The sequence below is a fragment of the Dermacentor andersoni genome, chromosome 1 (assembly GCF_023375885.2).
Source record: "Dermacentor andersoni chromosome 1, qqDerAnde1_hic_scaffold, whole genome shotgun sequence".
NCBI lineage: Eukaryota > Metazoa > Arthropoda > Arachnida > Ixodida > Ixodidae > Dermacentor > Dermacentor andersoni.
In genome coordinates, this window is record NC_092814.1 from 350,945,167 (window position 1) to 350,963,825 (window position 18,659).

Genomic DNA, 18,659 nt, shown 5'->3' on the forward strand with positions numbered 1-18,659 from the left:
TAGTTTCATGTCATGGAAATGTATTCCATATGGTTGCACGAGAGCAGCATCCAGACTACGGTGACCCCGAGTTGTTAATGCTTAGCGCCTTGAAAAGCGCTTCCTTGGATGTTTCTTTCGAGTTGCATAGGAAGATGCGAATTATTCAAGTGTCCTTATTTGTGCTATAAGGAGACAAAACATACTTTGCACAACAGCGTAGCACATTTACACTGGTGGTGTTTTTTTTTCGTCCTGTGCATGCCTATAATTCCTTGGTATTGGTTTCGCTTTATTGCTTCTTCGGATCGTGTCCCCCCAAAGTGCCCCCTTACGTGTACAACCGTGGCACCCTATCTGGAGGCAGTTTCATAACACGACGTCAGATTCGTCCGATTATTCCAATTAAGGGTCCACATGCATTGCCCTTTCTCTAACGAGTATCAGTTGCTGCTATGTTCAGGCTCTCGAAGCTCGTGCTATTCGCACCCTCGTCCTCTCAGTCTCGAGGATCGATTACTTGCAGAGTTTGAAACCTCGACAGGAACGCACTGCAGGCGTTTACACTATTCGGCACGCGGTATTTGGAACCATTCGTGAACAGACTGCTCGTCCGCTCGGCTCGAGTGCGGTCGACAGCTCCGTAACGCAGCACGAGTCGCGCATCGAGCTTGGTGCGATTTCTTTATTGAGCACAGACAAAAGTGTATAAAAAAGGTGAGGGCAAAAAGGTGAAATGTAGAGAGAAAAAAAGTGGACAAACACGTACACACACAAAAAAAAAAAGGGAGCTTCGAACTCTTGGGACATCCAGGCGGCCTCAAGTGCGGCTCCACGAGCCTCGCCGGCCTCCTCGCCTTCCCCGTCGGCCGCCGCCGCCGCTGTTCCAGAAGAATCGGCTACCGCCGCTCCAAGCTCGGTTGTCCCAATCTTCGAGCTCGCCCCAGTCCCCGCGACCGTCCCAGTCGGAGGCCCGGCTGCCCGTGCGGCTGGAGCCGCCGCCCCGGCCGCCGCGCCAGTAGGCCCGTTCTCCCGGCCAGCTGCTCCTTCTCCAGCCTCGACCACCGCGGCTCGTGGAAGAATCGCTGTCTCCGCGGCTGTCCCGGGACTGCCGGCCGTGGTAGTGGCTGTCTTCTGGGGAAATGCAGGCGTGCGCGAACGTTTAAAGAGTTCGAATGCTTTCGTTTCGCACTCGGTTCGAAGAGTTTCGATCACTTCGGCCCGTCGACGAATATGCGATGCTATACCGCGGTTGTTGGAGCCTACCTGGTCCATGCGCGTGCGCTCCATCGGCCGCCTCCAGTTTCCTTGTAAGTGGGGTGGCGTTTCACTTAATGCTCACTCAGAAGTTGTCCAGTAGTGCGTTGTCTATTCAAAGATAACTTTCTTCCCCCCACGTTTCTTCCCCGCATTTTTTTCTTATTTATATAGCACTCTTCAGCGTTAGCTTCGGTATTCGAAGCACGTATTTTTTAACAGTCGTATTAATTCGATTCGAACGTGCTCACCGCTGCTTTAAAACATAGTAACCTTAAACGGTAAAATGTGCGCACTAAATAAAGGCAAGAACCGCACCGGCTTGGGACAAAAGTATAAAGAAAAAGTGGACAAACACACACACATTATGTGTAAAGGTAGCATCAATGTTCTCTAAACTTGCAGGGATAATGCGCAGTTCAGCGCTAGGCGTAATGTTATGCATGCTGTAACATGACGCCTATGTAGCTATCGGCGCTGTCGCATTGTTGGTTCCTGTAAATTTGTTTTGATTGATGCAAATTTTAGGCCTCACAGTACGTTAAGCTTAGCATTATTTAGGGCCTTGCTACCTACAAAAATAAAAATGTGCACGTTTGTAGAAATCGCTGCGTCTAGAGTGCACTAAGCAATGATTGATTTTTATGAGACGAGATATATTTTATTGTCGCAACACATTTCCAATTTAAAAGTAGAAGTGAAAATTTTTGCAGTTTAAAGGTAACGAGCGCTCAAATAGTGATAGCGTTAGTTTGAACGTCTTGAGCCCTTTTAGAATTTTAATATGAGTCGGAGTAAAGCTTGCGGGAGTCAATAACTGCGGCGCCAGGTGCACGTTACAGCATGTACGACATGACACATGGCACGGACGTGTAAATTGATCAACGCTACTTTTTGGCCTGACGAGTGCTCGCGATGGTGTAACACAGTAAGCCCGCTTGGCTCTTGTTATTTATAGCTATAAAAATGCGAAATTTCAAAATTGCGCGTATGACCTGCTGCACGGCTGGGCAGCGGCCAGCAAGTTAGGTTGCTAAAAGCCAACGCCACGGGGTTGTTTGGGTTCTACCTTCTTTCTGGAGTTCCTTCACAAGGCTCAATCGGATCGGATGACCGTCTATGGTGTGGCACCCAGGCTTTTGAAGGGCTCGCTTGAGGTCGTCTGTAGAGTTGAAGCACAGTCTGGCGAAGCTGGGCGAAAGGAAGAGACACGAAGCGTCGCTTTAGCAGATAAACCTAGCAAAAAAGGTGGCCACGTTTACGAAGCTCATAAGCCGAGCTGCCTGGCAATGGTGCGCGTAGTTCGCTCTGTAATTGACGCGAAAGAGACTTCTCCAACTTCCAGAGGTTTACGTTTACAGCTCTACAAGGCACTGTAGCCTTGGACCTGCTCTTCCTGTGACCGGTATGCATACCAGTTATATTCCTGAGAACCGAAGATAGCCGAACGACACACTTTAACTTCCCCCGCACACATGCGCCCGCAATCCATATCGCTTAATCGATTATCTTATTTAAGCTAAAGTAACGATCGGAGAGAGATCATAGCTGAATTAAACTACTGAACGGAGAAGGCTTGCAGGAAGCTGTATTTAATATGCGAACAGGTGTGACTGCAGGAAGAAATTTAACATCAAACTAGACAAGCACTGTCGGGTGATTTCAGAGTTGAAGAAATGGAAAAATGCAGCAGTTTTACACATCAGCGCGCATCCCCGTAGAATCAAGCTATGACTCAATGCAGCCATGGGATTGCATTAGGCAATATAACATGGAGACATAAAGGACCGATAAAGAAACCAACAAATGCGCTCTACGCACCCCTCTAGCACGGTTGTTGCCGCGTTTGTCCAATTGCCCGTTGGAAGCGTTCCGTGTACTCTTGCGTTTTTGCAGCTGCCTGAACGACGTCCTTGCATGACACCGAGGCGACCGTACGCAACAGTGTTATGGCCAGTTTACATTAGCGGTAGCTAGGCGGCATTGCGGTGTCGCGTGCATCGCTGTTTTATTGATTGCGAGCGCACGGAGCCTGTAATTAGTGATCTTTCCAAGTAGAGTGTTGTGCAATCTGGGGTTACAAGTATGCACAAGCGGGGCCGGTTTGCAGAACTTCCTTGACGAGAGCCACCTGTGCCATGTGTTACTGGGCCTCTGGAATGACCCGGGGCGATGTTTTCGATCACTTTCAGGGATACGATCACTTTCGCGAGGATCACACCTAGAGGCTGACAGCATTCTACGGCTGACACGTCAAGTCACGCTTAACTGATAAATGAAAAAAAAAAAGAAAGATGATGCAGTGCTGTCACGCCGCCTAAACACCGGAGAAAACGGATTCGCATGTCGCAATTGCCTTGCGAGTTAATGAGCGCAAAGTAAAAACAACAACAACAACGAAAAAGAACACTCGAAAACGCATCTTACAAAATACAATTCCTAGAAGAATAAAGCATTTGTCTCGATCCAATAACACCCTATGGCCAGCTCGCGCGGAAACATAAGGACGACGGGTCATCACCGATTGTTCCGCGGTTCTTCTGCTATTGCACGCCGAAGCGTAATTCGCCAGCGTGCATGTAAAATGTTCCTATCCTAAGAGTTCGTCCCTGGCCAGTCGCCTCCTCTAACATTGCTCGCTGTCGCGACGGGCCGGTTTCTCTCCGAACCACTGCAGTGAAACGCATTGCGTGTCCACGCCTGGGCGATGGGGCTCGCATCGCTCACCCATGCTTGAGCACGTGGACGCGAGAGCAAGGGAACTGCTGTTTGAGGCGGGCCACGGTGCAATTGAAGGGCAGCCGGAACAGGTCGAGCATGTTGGCCAGCGTCGTCTGCTTGCGCGTGGTGCACTTCTCCACTCGCACGACCTTCCCCTTGCCGACCGCCCTCTCGATGATCTTCAGGTTGGCTGCAGCCGTATCTGGGTCGGTGTACCGCACAAACGCCTTCCTGCGGCGACCACCGAGGCACGGCGAACGTGTTGACGCGCCACGTGGGAGACAATACACTCGCGCCACCCCCGATCATTCGAGGCTGAACTTTTTTCGTTCGTAAGTGCAATTTACCATCGGCTGGTTGCCTTCGCTCATAATATGTCCAGCATCAGGATTGGCTGGAATTTGCTCTTACGAGCAATTTTAGCGTAAGTACTTTTTTGTGAATACGGGCCCTGTGTCTTAAAGAGGGTGGTTGGGGAGAATGGAGGGCGGGAGGGTTGCGAAATGCTGAGTGCGAGTGGGCGCAGTGCGACCGCCTCAAATCGCGACAAACGCTGTCAGGAAGAAGCAGAGGGAACGCGACATGAGCATCTTTAAATGCTTACGAGAGTGCCCTTGGCCGTGAAGCTGGCGAACCTCGGGATGTTCCGTAGTTTTGAAATTTCCTGTAAATAGTTCAGAGGATTCTGTAATTGCGCCATGGCCACTAGTATAACCACACAGTCAGGAGCAGAATCACGGCGCTGGTTCACGCGTAAGGGACAGATTCCCGAATACCGCCCGTGTGCTGGTGGTTACCCCCCGAGGACAACCGTGTCTCGGTCGAACGAACACCCGTCATGGTGGCGTACAGTGGCTATGGCATTGCGCTGCTAAACTCGCGGGATCGAGTCCCGGCCGCGGCGGTCGCTTTTCACTTGGGGCGCTTCTCCAAGAAGCGGATCGTAAGCGAGAACGAGTGGCATACAAATGCCCAGTCACCGAATCGTTGGGGTCGTTAAAATCAATAACGAGTGCAGTGGTCAATGACAAACTATGCCTGCGAATAGAATGCTTTAGGCGTGCTCTTTGACATACACTTTGTGATAAAGCGGAAGCCCTATAATTGTGGGCGCGGACAGGGAGGACCGGACACTTGTAACTATGCAGTGCCCGTATTCACGAACTATAGTTCGTGTATATACGCTGGAGCACTCCACAAGAATATGCAACGGTGAATCACGAGAGCTTTTGGGAATTTGATCCGATCTTTCTTGACGCAGTCGTCCCTGCACTTATGCCAACATATCACTTTTTTTTAATGGTTCTCGCAAGCACCATGCACCCGAACTATGTTCGCAGCTTCGAGTTCTCGAACCGGTTATTAGTCTGTTATTCTTAGTTCAACTGCGCAAGCAGGTCTGATGAACTACTTTTCAGCTAGTCTCGAGTATGCCGCGAAACCAATTAAATATTACACTCAGCTGCAAATGGAGCTGCCAGGGCGCGTTGTCTACATGGAACGCGAGGTTTATACAGGGCGTCCCAGCTAACTTTATCCAGAGTTTTAAAATGTGCACATGCCACGTAGCTGGACAGAGCCAAGGTAATGTTTTCAGTCGCTCGGAGATACTCAGATTATCTTTTTTTGCATTCCGCCTAATTACACAATTAGTCTTAATTATGTAATCATTTTCTCAAATATTATAAAATAGATGAAAAGTGTCGATGTAAAAATTGTAGAGCTACATGAAAAGCTCCCAATACAGCTTTCTGTCGCTCGATACGTGCCACATAAGTGTTTTTCCGAGCGTGAAAGATGTCCGCGAATAGACGCTAACTGCCTCGAGCGGCCAGTCGCGCGGCAAATCTGCGTGTAATCGCGGGCTTCCCTCACGCTTGGAAGAACACTTATGTAGCACGTATCGAGCAACAGAAAGCTGTATCGGGAGTTTTTCATGTCACTCTACAATTTTCCCATCGACACTTTTCATCTAATTATAATGTTTGAGAAGTTTATTACGTAATTAAGACTAATTATGTAGTTAGGCGGAATGCAAAAAAAAAAAACAAAAAAACAATCTGAGTATCTCCAAGCGACGGAAAACAACATTACCTTGGCTCTGTCCAGCTACGTGGCATTTGCACATTTTAAAACTCTGGATAAAGTTAGCTGGGACGCCCTGTACATCAACCAATTCAGATTTACAGTGACGTTCACGTGAACGTAGAATGCCAAAAATACGCAGGCTAGTCCGCGCACCGCCGCCATATATGTGTCGTTCGGCTGTGTGTTGCGGATACCGTGACGCTCCTGACACTCCGGGCCTCCCTATGGCGGCACGGGTTCCTAGGGTGATTTTCATTCCCTCGGGCGTCGAAGGATAACGGCATACCGCAGTAACTCGCTTAAACAGCCTCTACAGTCAGCCTGACGGTCGCAGGCGACGCGGCCCGTGTACTTTTGACAAACGGTGTACATAAAGCGTGCCAGCCGACTCACTTTCCTTTGAAGACAAGCTTGATGATGTCGCCAGAGAGTTCGGTGATGTCGACAGAACGTGCAGAGTGAGTCATGGTAATCGCCAGGCTGCAGCTGTCCCTCTTTTCTGTATCAGAACGGATGAAGGAAATGGCCGCGATCGCCACGTGGAATGCAGACACGCTAATGGGGCGCTCAAAACCACGGGGGCCGCCGAAGCGGCCGAGTTTACCGCAGTATCGCTACGGCACCGCCTCTGCAAGCTAGTGAGCCTCGGCTCTATGGCGCCGTTGCCCTACCTTTTATAAGAACGACCGTATGCGCCACAACATCCACATCCTATAAAGCCCATATGAAATCTAGGACATGCTTATTTCTGTACAGGATTCCCTACCACCCACAATTTTTATCGGATTATGAGATATTGGTGTTTGTGTGGCATACTTTCCTTTTTACAAAATTTTGTTATTACATAACCCATTTTATGGCCCAACGTCGTTACTTCGCAACTGCTGCAGCAAGGACATGGGACAAAGAGGACAGAGCCTTTTGATGAATGAAAATACACCCGCTACTCTAGAAGTACACGTTATTATCGTAGTATATATGACAAATTGCCGGGAGAATGCAAGAACGCTTGTCTGCCGCATTTCGGATGACTGCAAAAAGAAAAAAAAATTGGTCGCGAGAACTAATCCGGAAATGGCAACTATACGGTGTCCCTAATTAGCCCACTGCGCAGTTTCGAATGTTAAACGCATCACTAACGCTAATAGTACCACTATTGGATACTCGTTCTGCACTGTCGAAGTTACTACAGTGCGTAAGGATGGGCAGCGAGCTATCGGGCGCTGCCTCGCAGTATAGGTATTGCAGCGGCACTGCACAACAAATTGACAGTGAAACACACTCACCGTGACTGTCGATGTAGTGGTCTGGCACGTAATCTGCAAATGGGTTGGACAAACACCGCGAAGGACGAGAAAAGCTGGAGCCGCTTAGAACCACGCTTAAAGTACAGCAGGTGGAGTCACGAGTGACAAATTGGCGCCAACGAAAACGAAAAACAAAGAAACCTCGGCGACACTGTCATCCAACCTTTTTTTTCAAAACTACAGTGGCGCCTTTTTCACCCGTAGGGCGAACCCAGTTTCTCTGAAAGGGGCCCTGAACCACCGCTCGGGCTTGGAGAAAAAAAACAACAGACCGCGGCTAGCATACGCTGCTGTGAACACCTCAGCGAAATTTTGCAGTTGAGCTCGGGGCGCGTATCTCGCAGGCGGAGCGCGAAGTCACCTCTCTTTCTCAAACGCTCTCTTTTCAACAGAAGCCTGCTCCTCGCTCTTTTCTGGACGATTTATTTCGTAATAAAGCGGTAAAGCGGATTCCTATACGCGGCTGCCATTGCTAAATAACCGACATCAATCAAGTATAGTGTTTGGATCAGTGCGCCTCTTCCTACTGTTACTGTGCGTTACAGTGCACAGGCTGAAGTATAATAGAAAATAGGCTTTCAAATTTCGAGAATTACTCACGCTCGACCGCGGCCGCCCGCGTAGGAACTAAACTTTGACCACTCATCGGTGTCGTAGCCGTCGAGTCTCGCTAATTCCGAATGGCTTTGAACACTCAACCTATAGCTCGAACCACGCGAAACTTAAGGCCAGACTGCATGGCCGCTTGACAGCGCGCGCTCGCCCCTCACCGCTGCTGGTTAGGTGCCTTGGCAGGCTTCTCTCTGTAATGATCGAACAATGGACAGCGCTTCAAAATGCGCAAGCTGGATGTGGCTACTATCCATCGGTCAAATTAGCGCAGGACAAAGGCAGCACGCAGCACAGCCAGACTGGAGCGTATGTGAGCGCGCACTCTAGCCCTATCGTGCACAAAGCAAACCGAGCGCAGCGTTTGCTTTGTCAGGGCCGCGATTTTGTAGCGATGCCTTTTACTGTTTGCAGTCTGCTACGTAGCGTAGATACCGCGGCCGCGGCTGAGCATACTGCGGCTCGCTGAGGACAAACAACCACGTTTGGCGCGTTTGACTACGTTTGACGCGTCGTATAGGCGCCTAAATAGGAAATAGTGGCGTCTACGTGAACATCAAAAATCAAATCTGAACTGCGCGACACGGTGACGTTCGTTAGACGGAGCGTTGTGGGTACGCCCCACTGCGCTGTAGCCTTCGCAGTGCAAGGCATTGAAGAAGGAGCGGAAGCACCGCGAAGGGCATGTTTGATTGCCATTAACTCAGCTTCTGATGAACCCACTGAAGTACTTCTTTGCGGCAAAATATTTCTGAAATGGCCTAATTTAACTTCAAATGCATTTCTCCACTTGATAAAAAGTGACTCAGGGCCCCTCGATAGAGTCAGACTGTGGGTCCATATTCGTGCACCGTAAAATAATTGACACCCTTAAATTGTGTGTGAAAATTTGTGTACCGTGATAAGTCACCATTTTGCTTTTTCTTGGTCTCGCGTCGCTCTGGTCTCGCTTTCAGAAACGTGCTGAAGACAAGGGAGAGGCAGGTGACTTTGGATGAGGTCCATTCATTAAAAAAAAAAAAAATACCGGGACAAAGACTGCTCTTCACAGCAGTATGATATAAACAGTAGTGTATTTATTTCCCCTTGGCACCACACCTCTCGGGGTACTCGCACATCCTCCTTCCTCGGTAAGTACATGGCCAGTATTTTTCTAACGTGCTGTAATATCCCTCGCGTTTTCGCACAATTAACCAAGGTCTGGGTACGAAGGCTTCCCCGTGGCAAACAATGGGGGGACATGTCCCACGGAATGAACGCCTCGCAGAACTCAAGCCGGCCCGCGGAACGAGTCAAGTTGGCACCACTGTATTTCAAACTATATTTCACAGCATTATTTCAAATCGAATCACCGGCCACGCACGTTCCGATTCTATCATTGCACGACGAAGTTGGCCAAACCGGATGGGCGACGCTCACCTTCCAGCCTGAGATCCTCGGCATCATCAGCCTTGCGCCTGCTGCCCGAGTGGGCCCGCCTGCCGCTCCTCCTTGCAGTGGTCTCGTCTGCGCAACAAAACGAATTCAACGAGGGACGGTGCATCGCAATGAAGAGCATATGCAAAAGTCAGAAGCCAACACGAGCTGCAGCACTCTTGTGGCCAGACCAAGTTTCTTTCCCAGAGGCGGGAGAATATCAGCTTTTTCGAACACGAATCGAATCCGAATAGTAAGTTATCGAATATCGCATCGAATATCTAATAGTCAAACGCAGACGCACGTATTTACAGCAGCAATATTTATTTCCTGCTGATTAGGTACCACGCATGTATCGACTAGCGCAAAGAGCCAACCATCCATATTGAAAACTCCAAATCGCCCATAACTCCCATATCCAGTAATCCGATATTATACATTGAATCCGATACGAAAACGCGCCTTTAATATACGTCATATGTTGGAATACGGGTGTTTTCTCAGTACTTATATCAGAGACAAAGGAACAGGCTTGTGTTTAAATTAGAGACCTTGTGTTTAAAAAACACAAGATCTCTAATTTTCACTAAAAAAACACTACGCGAACAGCCTTTCAATATCTTTAGAGCCTGGTACAAAACAAGCTTTCCAAGGATCAATGGCTGCTGTACGACCAGCTTCCCAAATATGCTAAATAAATAGTCGCTGTAATAAGGTCAGCCGTAAACACATCTAAAAGGACCTGTTGCAAGAAAAAACATAACAGGTTGTAGCATAAAAGTTAAATCTACTACACGACCAGATTGCCAAAAATGCTATATATCGGATTACAAGCAAGATTCACAGGTTAAAGAATTCTGAGGTTTTACGTGCCAAAGACAACATGATTATGCGGCACGCCGTAGTGAGGGACTACGAAAGAATTACGACTGCCTGGGGTTCTTTATCACGTATCCAATGCACGGCACACGTAAAATCTGAGGTTGACATGCAGGCTTCAGCCGCAAAACCGAAAACGAAAGCATGCACTGTCCATTTTGCTTCGCCATTGCCTCGAAATTGTCGTTGTCCGACTTCTGATAATTTTGCGATACTTTGTTTAGTAGGCGCGAACAGTAATAAGGCTGACAGTCGATTGTTGCGAACTATACGATTACCCGAATATTCGATAATACCTAATAGTTCCTTTCCGAACACAAATAATTAGTGTGTAATGTGTTCGTTCAGTATTCGAAACTTTGAATATTCGCCCACCCCCAAGTTTCCCCTTGCGTGCGCGTCAAATGGATTTTCGTAACAGCGTGCGTCCAAAAGAATGCGGAGGCTCTGCTGAACAAAAGCGGAGAGCAATTTCTGAACCGCATTATAGGCGTTGTCACACGCTTAGGGTCTCACAATAATTTACTCTTGGGGGTAAGTTGGTCGATACTTGAAACCGTTGCAGTGCAAATAAAAAAAAAAAAAAAAACAAGGCGGGACACTACGGGCGCTACGCGCAACACTGATTTATTACAATTCCTTTAAGAAAAAAAAACTGCACAAAATAACGCGCATGCCCACCGGTTCATCACGGCAAAGAAACACCGAACAACCGAATCTCGCTTACGAATATATTATGCTTGGAGCCGTGATTGGGAGATATTTAAAGCGAGGTGGTTCCTTTCATATCAAGAGGCACGGATTGCGTCTACAAAACTGTGTCTATTTGAAAGTAAAATTCTGTAATTTTTTTTCCTATGCAGTGATGAACCTGTACGCATGCGTATATTTAAATTTTTCCTGGTCTTCTATAGGGGCTGTAGTAAATCCTTTGCGAGCGCAGCGCTAATGGTGTTCGGTCTTCTGGGGCCAAATTCACAAACCTTCTCTTTCGTAAGTGCTCTTTGCGACTGGCCTTCAGCATCAGGATTGGCTGCATTTAGCTCTTGCAAGCAATTATAGCGTAAGAGGTTTCTGTGAACACGCGCTTGTACATCGTGCCACTTTGAACATATACGTTCTGTTGCTTTTTCAAGCCACCGTGACGTCAGCAGTATCCAGCAAGCGTTGTCCGGCGTCCCTATATATATACAGTGCGGGAGGCCGACACTATTTCTTACCAACTACTTTTGGTATAGAACTTGACCGTCACGGTGGCTCAATGGATATCGCGTTGCGTTTCAGTAAACTTAAACTGATAACCTAAACGTATACGAGCGGTTTTAAGCCCTGGCGTCGCACGCTCAAATCAGCGCTGCGAAGTAGGAGAGCGCTGGCCGAGGTGCGATGCCGCAAAGCATGCCCGAGAAACGGCGTAAGCGGCCACGACGCCGGTTCACCTGCGTATGCATCGTTTTCCCGCATTTCCTCGCTTTACCATACACGATACTAAGGCTTATGAATGCAGGAGAGAGGCGGTCAACCCGTTCGATTGGTGAAGAACCGGAATGCCGTGAATCAAACGTGGCAGGGCCACGAGAAGGAATGGCCGCCACGTTGTTGGCATCGTGGCGGCGCATCAGGCTCAGCGTCTGGTGCAACGATTATGCCACTGACAAGTGCGTTTTCTTGTTAGTATTCGGCTTGTCATTGCAAACGTTTCAGGTTCACCCTTGTGCATAATAAATACTGTGATGTAGGAAGGGCGAAGTCGCCAAAAGGAATGTCGAAGTCGATTTTGACAGGCTCAGCGAGCAATGTGTGAGCTTCTTGCCTATCCATCTAAAAAAAAAAAAACCTTTTTACGCACAGATTAAAACCAAGGAGCCCGAATTTGCGCCGTATAAAGTTGCATAATGGTGCGTAAATGCGAGTTTTTCAGCGAGAAACAAATGGTGTGACGAGGGGAAGGAGCGGGTGGGACCAGTGCTCCCATCTATTGCTAGGCCGCATTATTCTTTATCCTGCAGTCCTGCGCAATGGAACGCTGTGCTTACACATTCTGCGATGACAAACTAAGTGCCCGAAGCGGAGTGCTTCGCCTGCGCAGGATTGTAGCGAAGCACCGTCCGAAGAAGGATGCGCGCAGAAGCAGCGAGACTGACTGCCGGCTGCGACCACAGCTCGAACCGTCTCTACACTCGTCGCTCCTGGAACTTCGAAAGCGCTGCCAATATAGTTTATGTTCAGTAGCGTTTTGGTGCACCGAAGGCAGCCCCCAGGAAGTGCGAAATAAGATCTGTGACGCCTTACGAAGTGCGACCACAACGAAAGCTTTTAACTAAAAAAACGCTCGTAAGAGCGTTCGTAAGAGCTGATGCTAGCTGACCGTGATGCTGGACGCATTTTTAGTAAAGGCGGCCGGTCAATCGCAAGCAACACATACAAGAACTTTTTTTTAAATGGAACCTGGGGCGAAATTCGCAAAGCTTTTCGTTTGCAAGTGGTGTTTTCCATTAGCTGATCGCTTTAATTCGCTAATAATTTGGCAGAAATGCTTTTAGCGTAAGAACGTTTTGTGAATATGGGCCCTGGTTTTGTTACGAGGAGCCGCTCCCATCAGACACGCACTACGAACGGCTGTTAATCGGCGTCACACTGAACCCATACGTGTTATTAGTCCAGCCATCGTTTAGGGCCCAGAAAGTCGCTTAATCCGCAAACTCTTCCCAACTTTTTTTCGCGGACGTGTGGAATGCCCGTGCGAATTGAGCGAGTTCGATGGGCCCTTATAGCTATCAAAGGACCATCTTCTCGCTGTCGGAAAGGACTGTGCGTCACGTGGTGTCACCTACCGGACATTTCCGCCAGTCAACGTTCCGTTGGCCTACCACATTAGCAGCGGCGTGTGAAAAAAACCAACCGAATATCCCGACCGGCCTGGTGCGAACCGCCTCGAAGAGGAAACGAAGACCTCTCACCTGATTGCTCCTCCTCCTTGTAATAGACATGGTCGTCTTCCTCCTCGGCATCCAAAATCTCCAGGTCAGCTGAATCGTCATCGTCATCGTCATCGTCGTCGTCGTCGTCGTCGTCTTCCTCCTCGTCCTCCTCGTCTTGCTCATCGTCCAGGTCTTCTTCGTCCTCACCTTCGTCGTCACATTCCATGGCTATGGAAAAAGGGAAAGCCATGGCGAAAAATACAAACAAACAAACAAACAAACAAACAAACAAACAAACAAACAAACAAACAAACAAACAAACAAACAAACAAACAAACAAACAAACAAACAAACAAACAAACAAACAAACAAACAAACAAACGAATTTTAGGCTATATTATAAGCGGCAGAATTAACAGTGCTGCAGGGGACACTTGGGCCGAAGCAACGAAGGTTTTTGACGAGTCGTGAAAAGATGGTGCTTATGGGAACACGCGTACAGGAACACCCTTATGGGAACACGCTTATCGAAAGGCTTATGGTCCCCGTACAGCTATTGCATTCCTTAATTCACCGACTTTCATAGCTAACAAACTCGAGGACTCGCGGGCGGTTGCGGCCATCGAATTTTTCTTAGGCTGACAGGGCGAGAAATATGTCTCCGAGGGAAGAATGCCTTCCCGGCTATCAATTTCGGTGCTTGTGCGAATAGTGAGAAGGAGCTGTGCATTCACGCATGGTAAAGGAAAAAGCGAGCGGGAAAGGGCGCGGTTGAGGATATCGCTTGAGGCAAGGCTCACCTGCGAACGAGGCTGCCTGCCGGGAACGCTTTGCATTCGGGACGTCACCTACAACGAGGACAGAGAGAATGATTAGGCCGTGAGAAGCTCCAAAGCCGCACTGATGGCGCGTAACAGGCGCCCTATACTATAACCGACAAACGACACAAAAGGAGCCAGTAACTTTCAAAACTTTACTCGCCTGGAAAATAATTTCCATATACAACTCGCGGCTCACACGCTACGAGTGGCGACGTCAGGCGCGAAGGCATGCATCGGGATCACATCTAAAGACGTGCTTTCAATACGGCCGCGCTAAAAGTCGGCCGCGAATTCCCTCCCTATTGAGCTCTCGCTTCGCGGCACGATATAATGCGGCTGAAATCGTGCAGGCCTGCTGCGTAAGGGGTGTGCGACTTGAACCTCTACTTGAACCGCGACAAAATTTTGAGCAAGACATTGCCCGCGAAGTTGCGCCGGGCTGAAAACGCGAACTACTTTCTATGGCGTAACTGTTTGACGTACCGGACACAGTACAGAACCTGCAACGCGATACTTGGCCATTCATGCGCAGCCATTCTGACGGAGAACTTTGCACTTGTAATTTTTTGCCCCCCTCTTAGACGCGCTTACTGCGCTTCCTTGTTAGGAACACTGAACAATGGCGACGGAGTACGGCGCATGCATAAATTGCATCGCCATTGCCGTGTTTGAGAGGAGTCCAAGAGCTAATGGCTATTGACCATCAGCTCGAGTTCAGTTTAGGCGGATCGAGGAAGGTTCACGCCCGGTTTCTAATGTCGCACTCTCGCGGTCCAAATTTTGCCGCACGCCATTCGGAGTCATTGCTCCTCACTAGTGTCGCGTTGTCGAACGAGGTGGCGAACTGATCAAGCACAAACTACTCGGATGATGTCTAAAGTTTGCGAGGTTACATGTTCCGTTCATTGAACCTAAGCGACCGCGCGTTTCAGCATTGCGTGAAGTAAACAAAGATAGAAAATTATAAAGAACGAAGGAAGGAATAGGGAAATAAATAAATAAATAAATAAATAAATAAATAAATAAATAAATAAATAAATAAATAAAGTGAAAACGGCAAATGACGAGTCTGAGGTCTCCCTTTTCGCCTAGGATTTGGTTACGGCTCGAAACCACACATCAGTGAAAAAATAATTCAGCCACTGCACGCTCGCGCTGCCACATCGTTCCGTAATATTGAATCCGAAGCACGTGTGTAGACGCAGCGACATGACGCAAGGAATCTAGGGCGAAATCTAGCAAGGATTCATAATATTACGTTCGACTAATTTCAGAAAGCTCTGGCGGTGCTACTAAAGTCGTTCAAATTTTAAATTCTGGGGTTTTACGTGCCAAAAGTCCGATCTGACTATGAGGCACGCCATATAGTGAGGAACACCGTTCTAATTTTGACCGTCAGGGGATCTCTAACGTGCCCCCGATGCACGGGATACGGTCGTTTTTTTTTTTTTTTGCCCTCTTCGAAATCTACTAAAGTCGTGTAGGACAGCTTTAAAAACTGCACGACACGTAGCCTTCAAAAATGAATCGCCTGAAAGGCGTTTTTTATATATATATATATAAGCGGCCCTTGAAGCGAAATATGACCTCATTATTGCCAATACAAAATACGTGTGCTCGAAGTAAGGCCTAGTTCTGGCCATACACGACCTATGCCGTAGTTCTCCGAAAAGAGATACTGAAAGTAAACCGAAAGAAACACGGAGTACACGACACGTACAATCCCCAATTTTTGCGCTTCGCATTCACTACGTCACACAAACAAGGCCGTGTTTCTACCCTTCTGGAACGAGTACCATAAGTATGCAAGTGACACGGTTCGCTCCGGAAGCAAACAAAGCACTCGTCGAATTTGCCCGTGGATGTCAAAGGTTTCGTAGTCATTGCGCAAGTGTAACATGAGGAAATTGAAGAAACGAGCAACTAAATTACGAGAGCCCGCATTAAAAAAAAAAGTTCTAAAAAGAATGTTAGCGCAAGTGTCAACCACCCGTGATGTTGGCATACTAGCGAAAGCAACCGGCTAATGGCAAATATTTTACAAAGAGCTTTGTGAATTAGGCATCAGTACAAAGCGAGCTACATAGCGCTTAGTTTGGGATCCGTATTCAGGCTGCGCCGTGCTGAAATTATTGTATTGCGTATGAGCAGTCTAGCAAGCTTGTTTTTAGCCCCTGAGCCTGTGTCAAGTTGAGAAAGCGCGTAGTTGCAACGCTGTGACCAAAAAAAATCAGAGGCCGAATTCACGAAACTTTTCGTAAGTGCTCTTCGCTAATATGTTCAGCATTACGATTGGCTAGAATTCGCTCCATCGAACAATTATATCGTAAGCGCTTTTTGTAAATACGGGCCATTAATTAGTTTTAAGTAAAATATTGTGAGCACGCTCGGAATTTCCGCTCTCCAGTGGGGGGCGCAGCCAAAACGCTTGGCACATAAACAGAGCTCAAGCTGAAAGGCCAGCATAGCCTGCCTTGTAAGGCCCCATTCATTACACAATCATCCTGCTCGTCCCGTCACCGTCCCGGTACCGTTTTACGTCAGAAGGGAGAGTTTCATCGCACTTTTCCCTTCAAGAACGGGACGCCGGCGACGTTGGGAGCATCGGCCAACGACGCCAGCGTCCCGTTTTTCACAAGGAACCGGCGCGCCGCACCGCAGCCGTGACCAAGTGGGTAAGGCGCCTTGCTCGGCTGCGGAAGATGCGTCGTTTGATCCCTACCGCCTGGCACCCACCGGTATATAAGGCGGGCACAAGTAGCACCCCGGCCAGTCGTCCGGCTTTCTAGGGTTGCGTTGCTTGGGAAAGGTTCACACTGACCGCTGTGCTTACTGTGCAAGAACTAAGAATCCGAGCAACACAACTCTCAAAAGGTCAGCGGCCACGTTGGGAGCATCGGCCAACGTCGGCGGCGGCCTGTTTATCGCGAGAAACCGGCGAGGAAACGTTCTCCCCTGACGGAACTGGTTCCCTGGTGTTGTCGGGAGAGGACGGGGCGGGGCGGTGCGGATGGTTGCTGTTTGAAGTATGCCTAACTGAGATGAAGGGTCACGTAACCGAAGGCCTAACCGCGCGCAACTACGATGAAGAGCCACGTAACCGAATTTCCACTTACCAAAAGCCCGTTCGTCGTCCTCGTAGTCATCGGCACGGGATAGCTTGTTGGCCCCGTCCACCACAAGTTTCTCGGTCTGTTCGAGGGGAAAAAGGAAGAAAACGATCACGGTCACGAAGGCTGCTCGGTGCCGCAAAGTAAACGCGACAAACGGTGAAGGCATGCCACACAAACAGCAGCTTACTCGCTCGCCAGAAGGGCCAGGTGCCGTTGTCCCAGTCGTCCCCTTAGAGGGCATCACGCTCAAGGCAGAGAGGAGCCCCGGTGCTACGGTGCATCTGCGGTGACTGATGGTGGACCTATGCGACGGCAGCAGCTCACAAAATGGAACCCGGGGGCTGCCCGGGGTGCGTGCTCACGAGCCAGCGGGTGACGCGGTCGGCCGCGATTGGTCGAGGCTGCAAGCCGACGAAGAAAACGAGGCGCACGCGCTTTGCTAAGCGCGCTCATTCTCAAAGGCCGCCGGTGAAGACGAGGAAGCGAAGAAAAGTTTGCCGACAAAAAGTTTGCCCTACGCAGTTGGCAGGATGAAACAAGACACGAGAGAGAGAACAAACGTTTAATCATCTAAATCAGTGACAAAGCGTTCTTCTTTTTTCATCCAAGGCGGGTCGTCTCCTAAGTCCAGGTAGCCATTGGCCTTTTCTGTTTTCCTGTCCTGGTTCACCAGCTTGCGCTAGTTTTCCAAGTCCGGGGCCGCGAGCATGGCCTTACACCATCCTTAGCGGTCTTCTTCTTTGCTTTTGTCTTCGGTTCTTGATTGAGATTCTTGATTGTTGGGTTCTGCAAGGTTTGGGCACCCCATAATTATGAGACGGAGGGTGTCCGGCGCCCTGCAGGAGCGGCAAAGCAATGAGAATCGGGTTGGGTGTATTCCATGTATTACAATGCCGTGTATGTACGTACATAGGAGTTTTCTTGGTGACGCCGCAGAGCAACTGTCTCTTCTCTTGTTAGATAGGGGTGCGGCAAGGGGTACACCCTTCTTTCAAATTTGTAATGCTGGAGGATATCCGTATATTTCTTGGGAATATCCTCGGACCTCGTCGCCTTTCAGAACCCCTCTGGCAGGAAAGCCCGGCTTGTATGATATCGGGCTGTGGCATGTGCCGCTTGGTTTCCCGCCATTGACTAGTGAGTGGCCAGAGGGCCAGATCACGTAGGTCTCGGGATCTTGCGTGTGCTTCGAGATTTCTTGCATGATTTTCAGAGCTTTGGCGGAAAGCATACCTTTTTAGAAATTACGATACGCGGATTACGAGTCGCTAAGTGTTATAGCATTTTCGGTTCATGTGGAGATGACCAGTGCTATTGCCACCTCTTCGGCCGTGTCTGAATGTCTTGCGATTATCGTGGCAGCGGCCTTTTCTTCGCCTTTGGTATTAATCGCGGTTATTGCGGAACCAGGTATCCTTGAATACTTTGCCGCATCCGTGTATCTTCCGTGAGGGTCTGCAGAAAATTTCTTGTGGAATTGCGCAGTCAATTTTGACCATTACATATACTACATATATCTACAACGGCGCTGACAGAGACGCCACTGCA

The 18,659-nt window shown here is 48.8% G+C and overlaps 1 protein-coding gene across 3 annotated transcripts; it reads right to left on the reverse strand.

Annotated features, from left to right (window-relative positions):
• Positions 1-644: 644 nt before the first annotated feature.
• LOC126516439 (uncharacterized) lies at positions 645-17,449 on the reverse strand. 3 transcript variants are annotated; one of them, XM_055063776.1, is made up of 11 exons: positions 17,299-17,449; positions 17,115-17,190; positions 13,978-14,025; positions 13,217-13,405; positions 9,381-9,467; positions 7,332-7,364; positions 6,439-6,544; positions 4,562-4,621; positions 3,964-4,188; positions 2,306-2,427; positions 645-1,110 (listed from the first exon to the last, which is right to left on the reverse strand). In XM_055063776.1, the coding sequence occupies exons 1-11, from the start codon at positions 17,350-17,352 to the stop codon at positions 800-802; spliced, it is 1,311 nt and encodes a 436-aa protein (XP_054919751.1). In that variant the 5' UTR covers positions 17,353-17,449; the 3' UTR covers positions 645-799. The 3 variants fall into 3 exon arrangements, with proteins under 3 accessions (XP_054919751.1, XP_050022516.2, XP_054919752.1); XM_050166559.2 differs by having other exon boundaries at positions 645-1,113; positions 17,299-17,448; XM_055063777.2 differs by lacking the exon at positions 4,562-4,621 and having other exon boundaries at positions 645-1,113; positions 17,299-17,448.
• Positions 17,450-18,659: the final 1,210 nt, after the last annotated feature.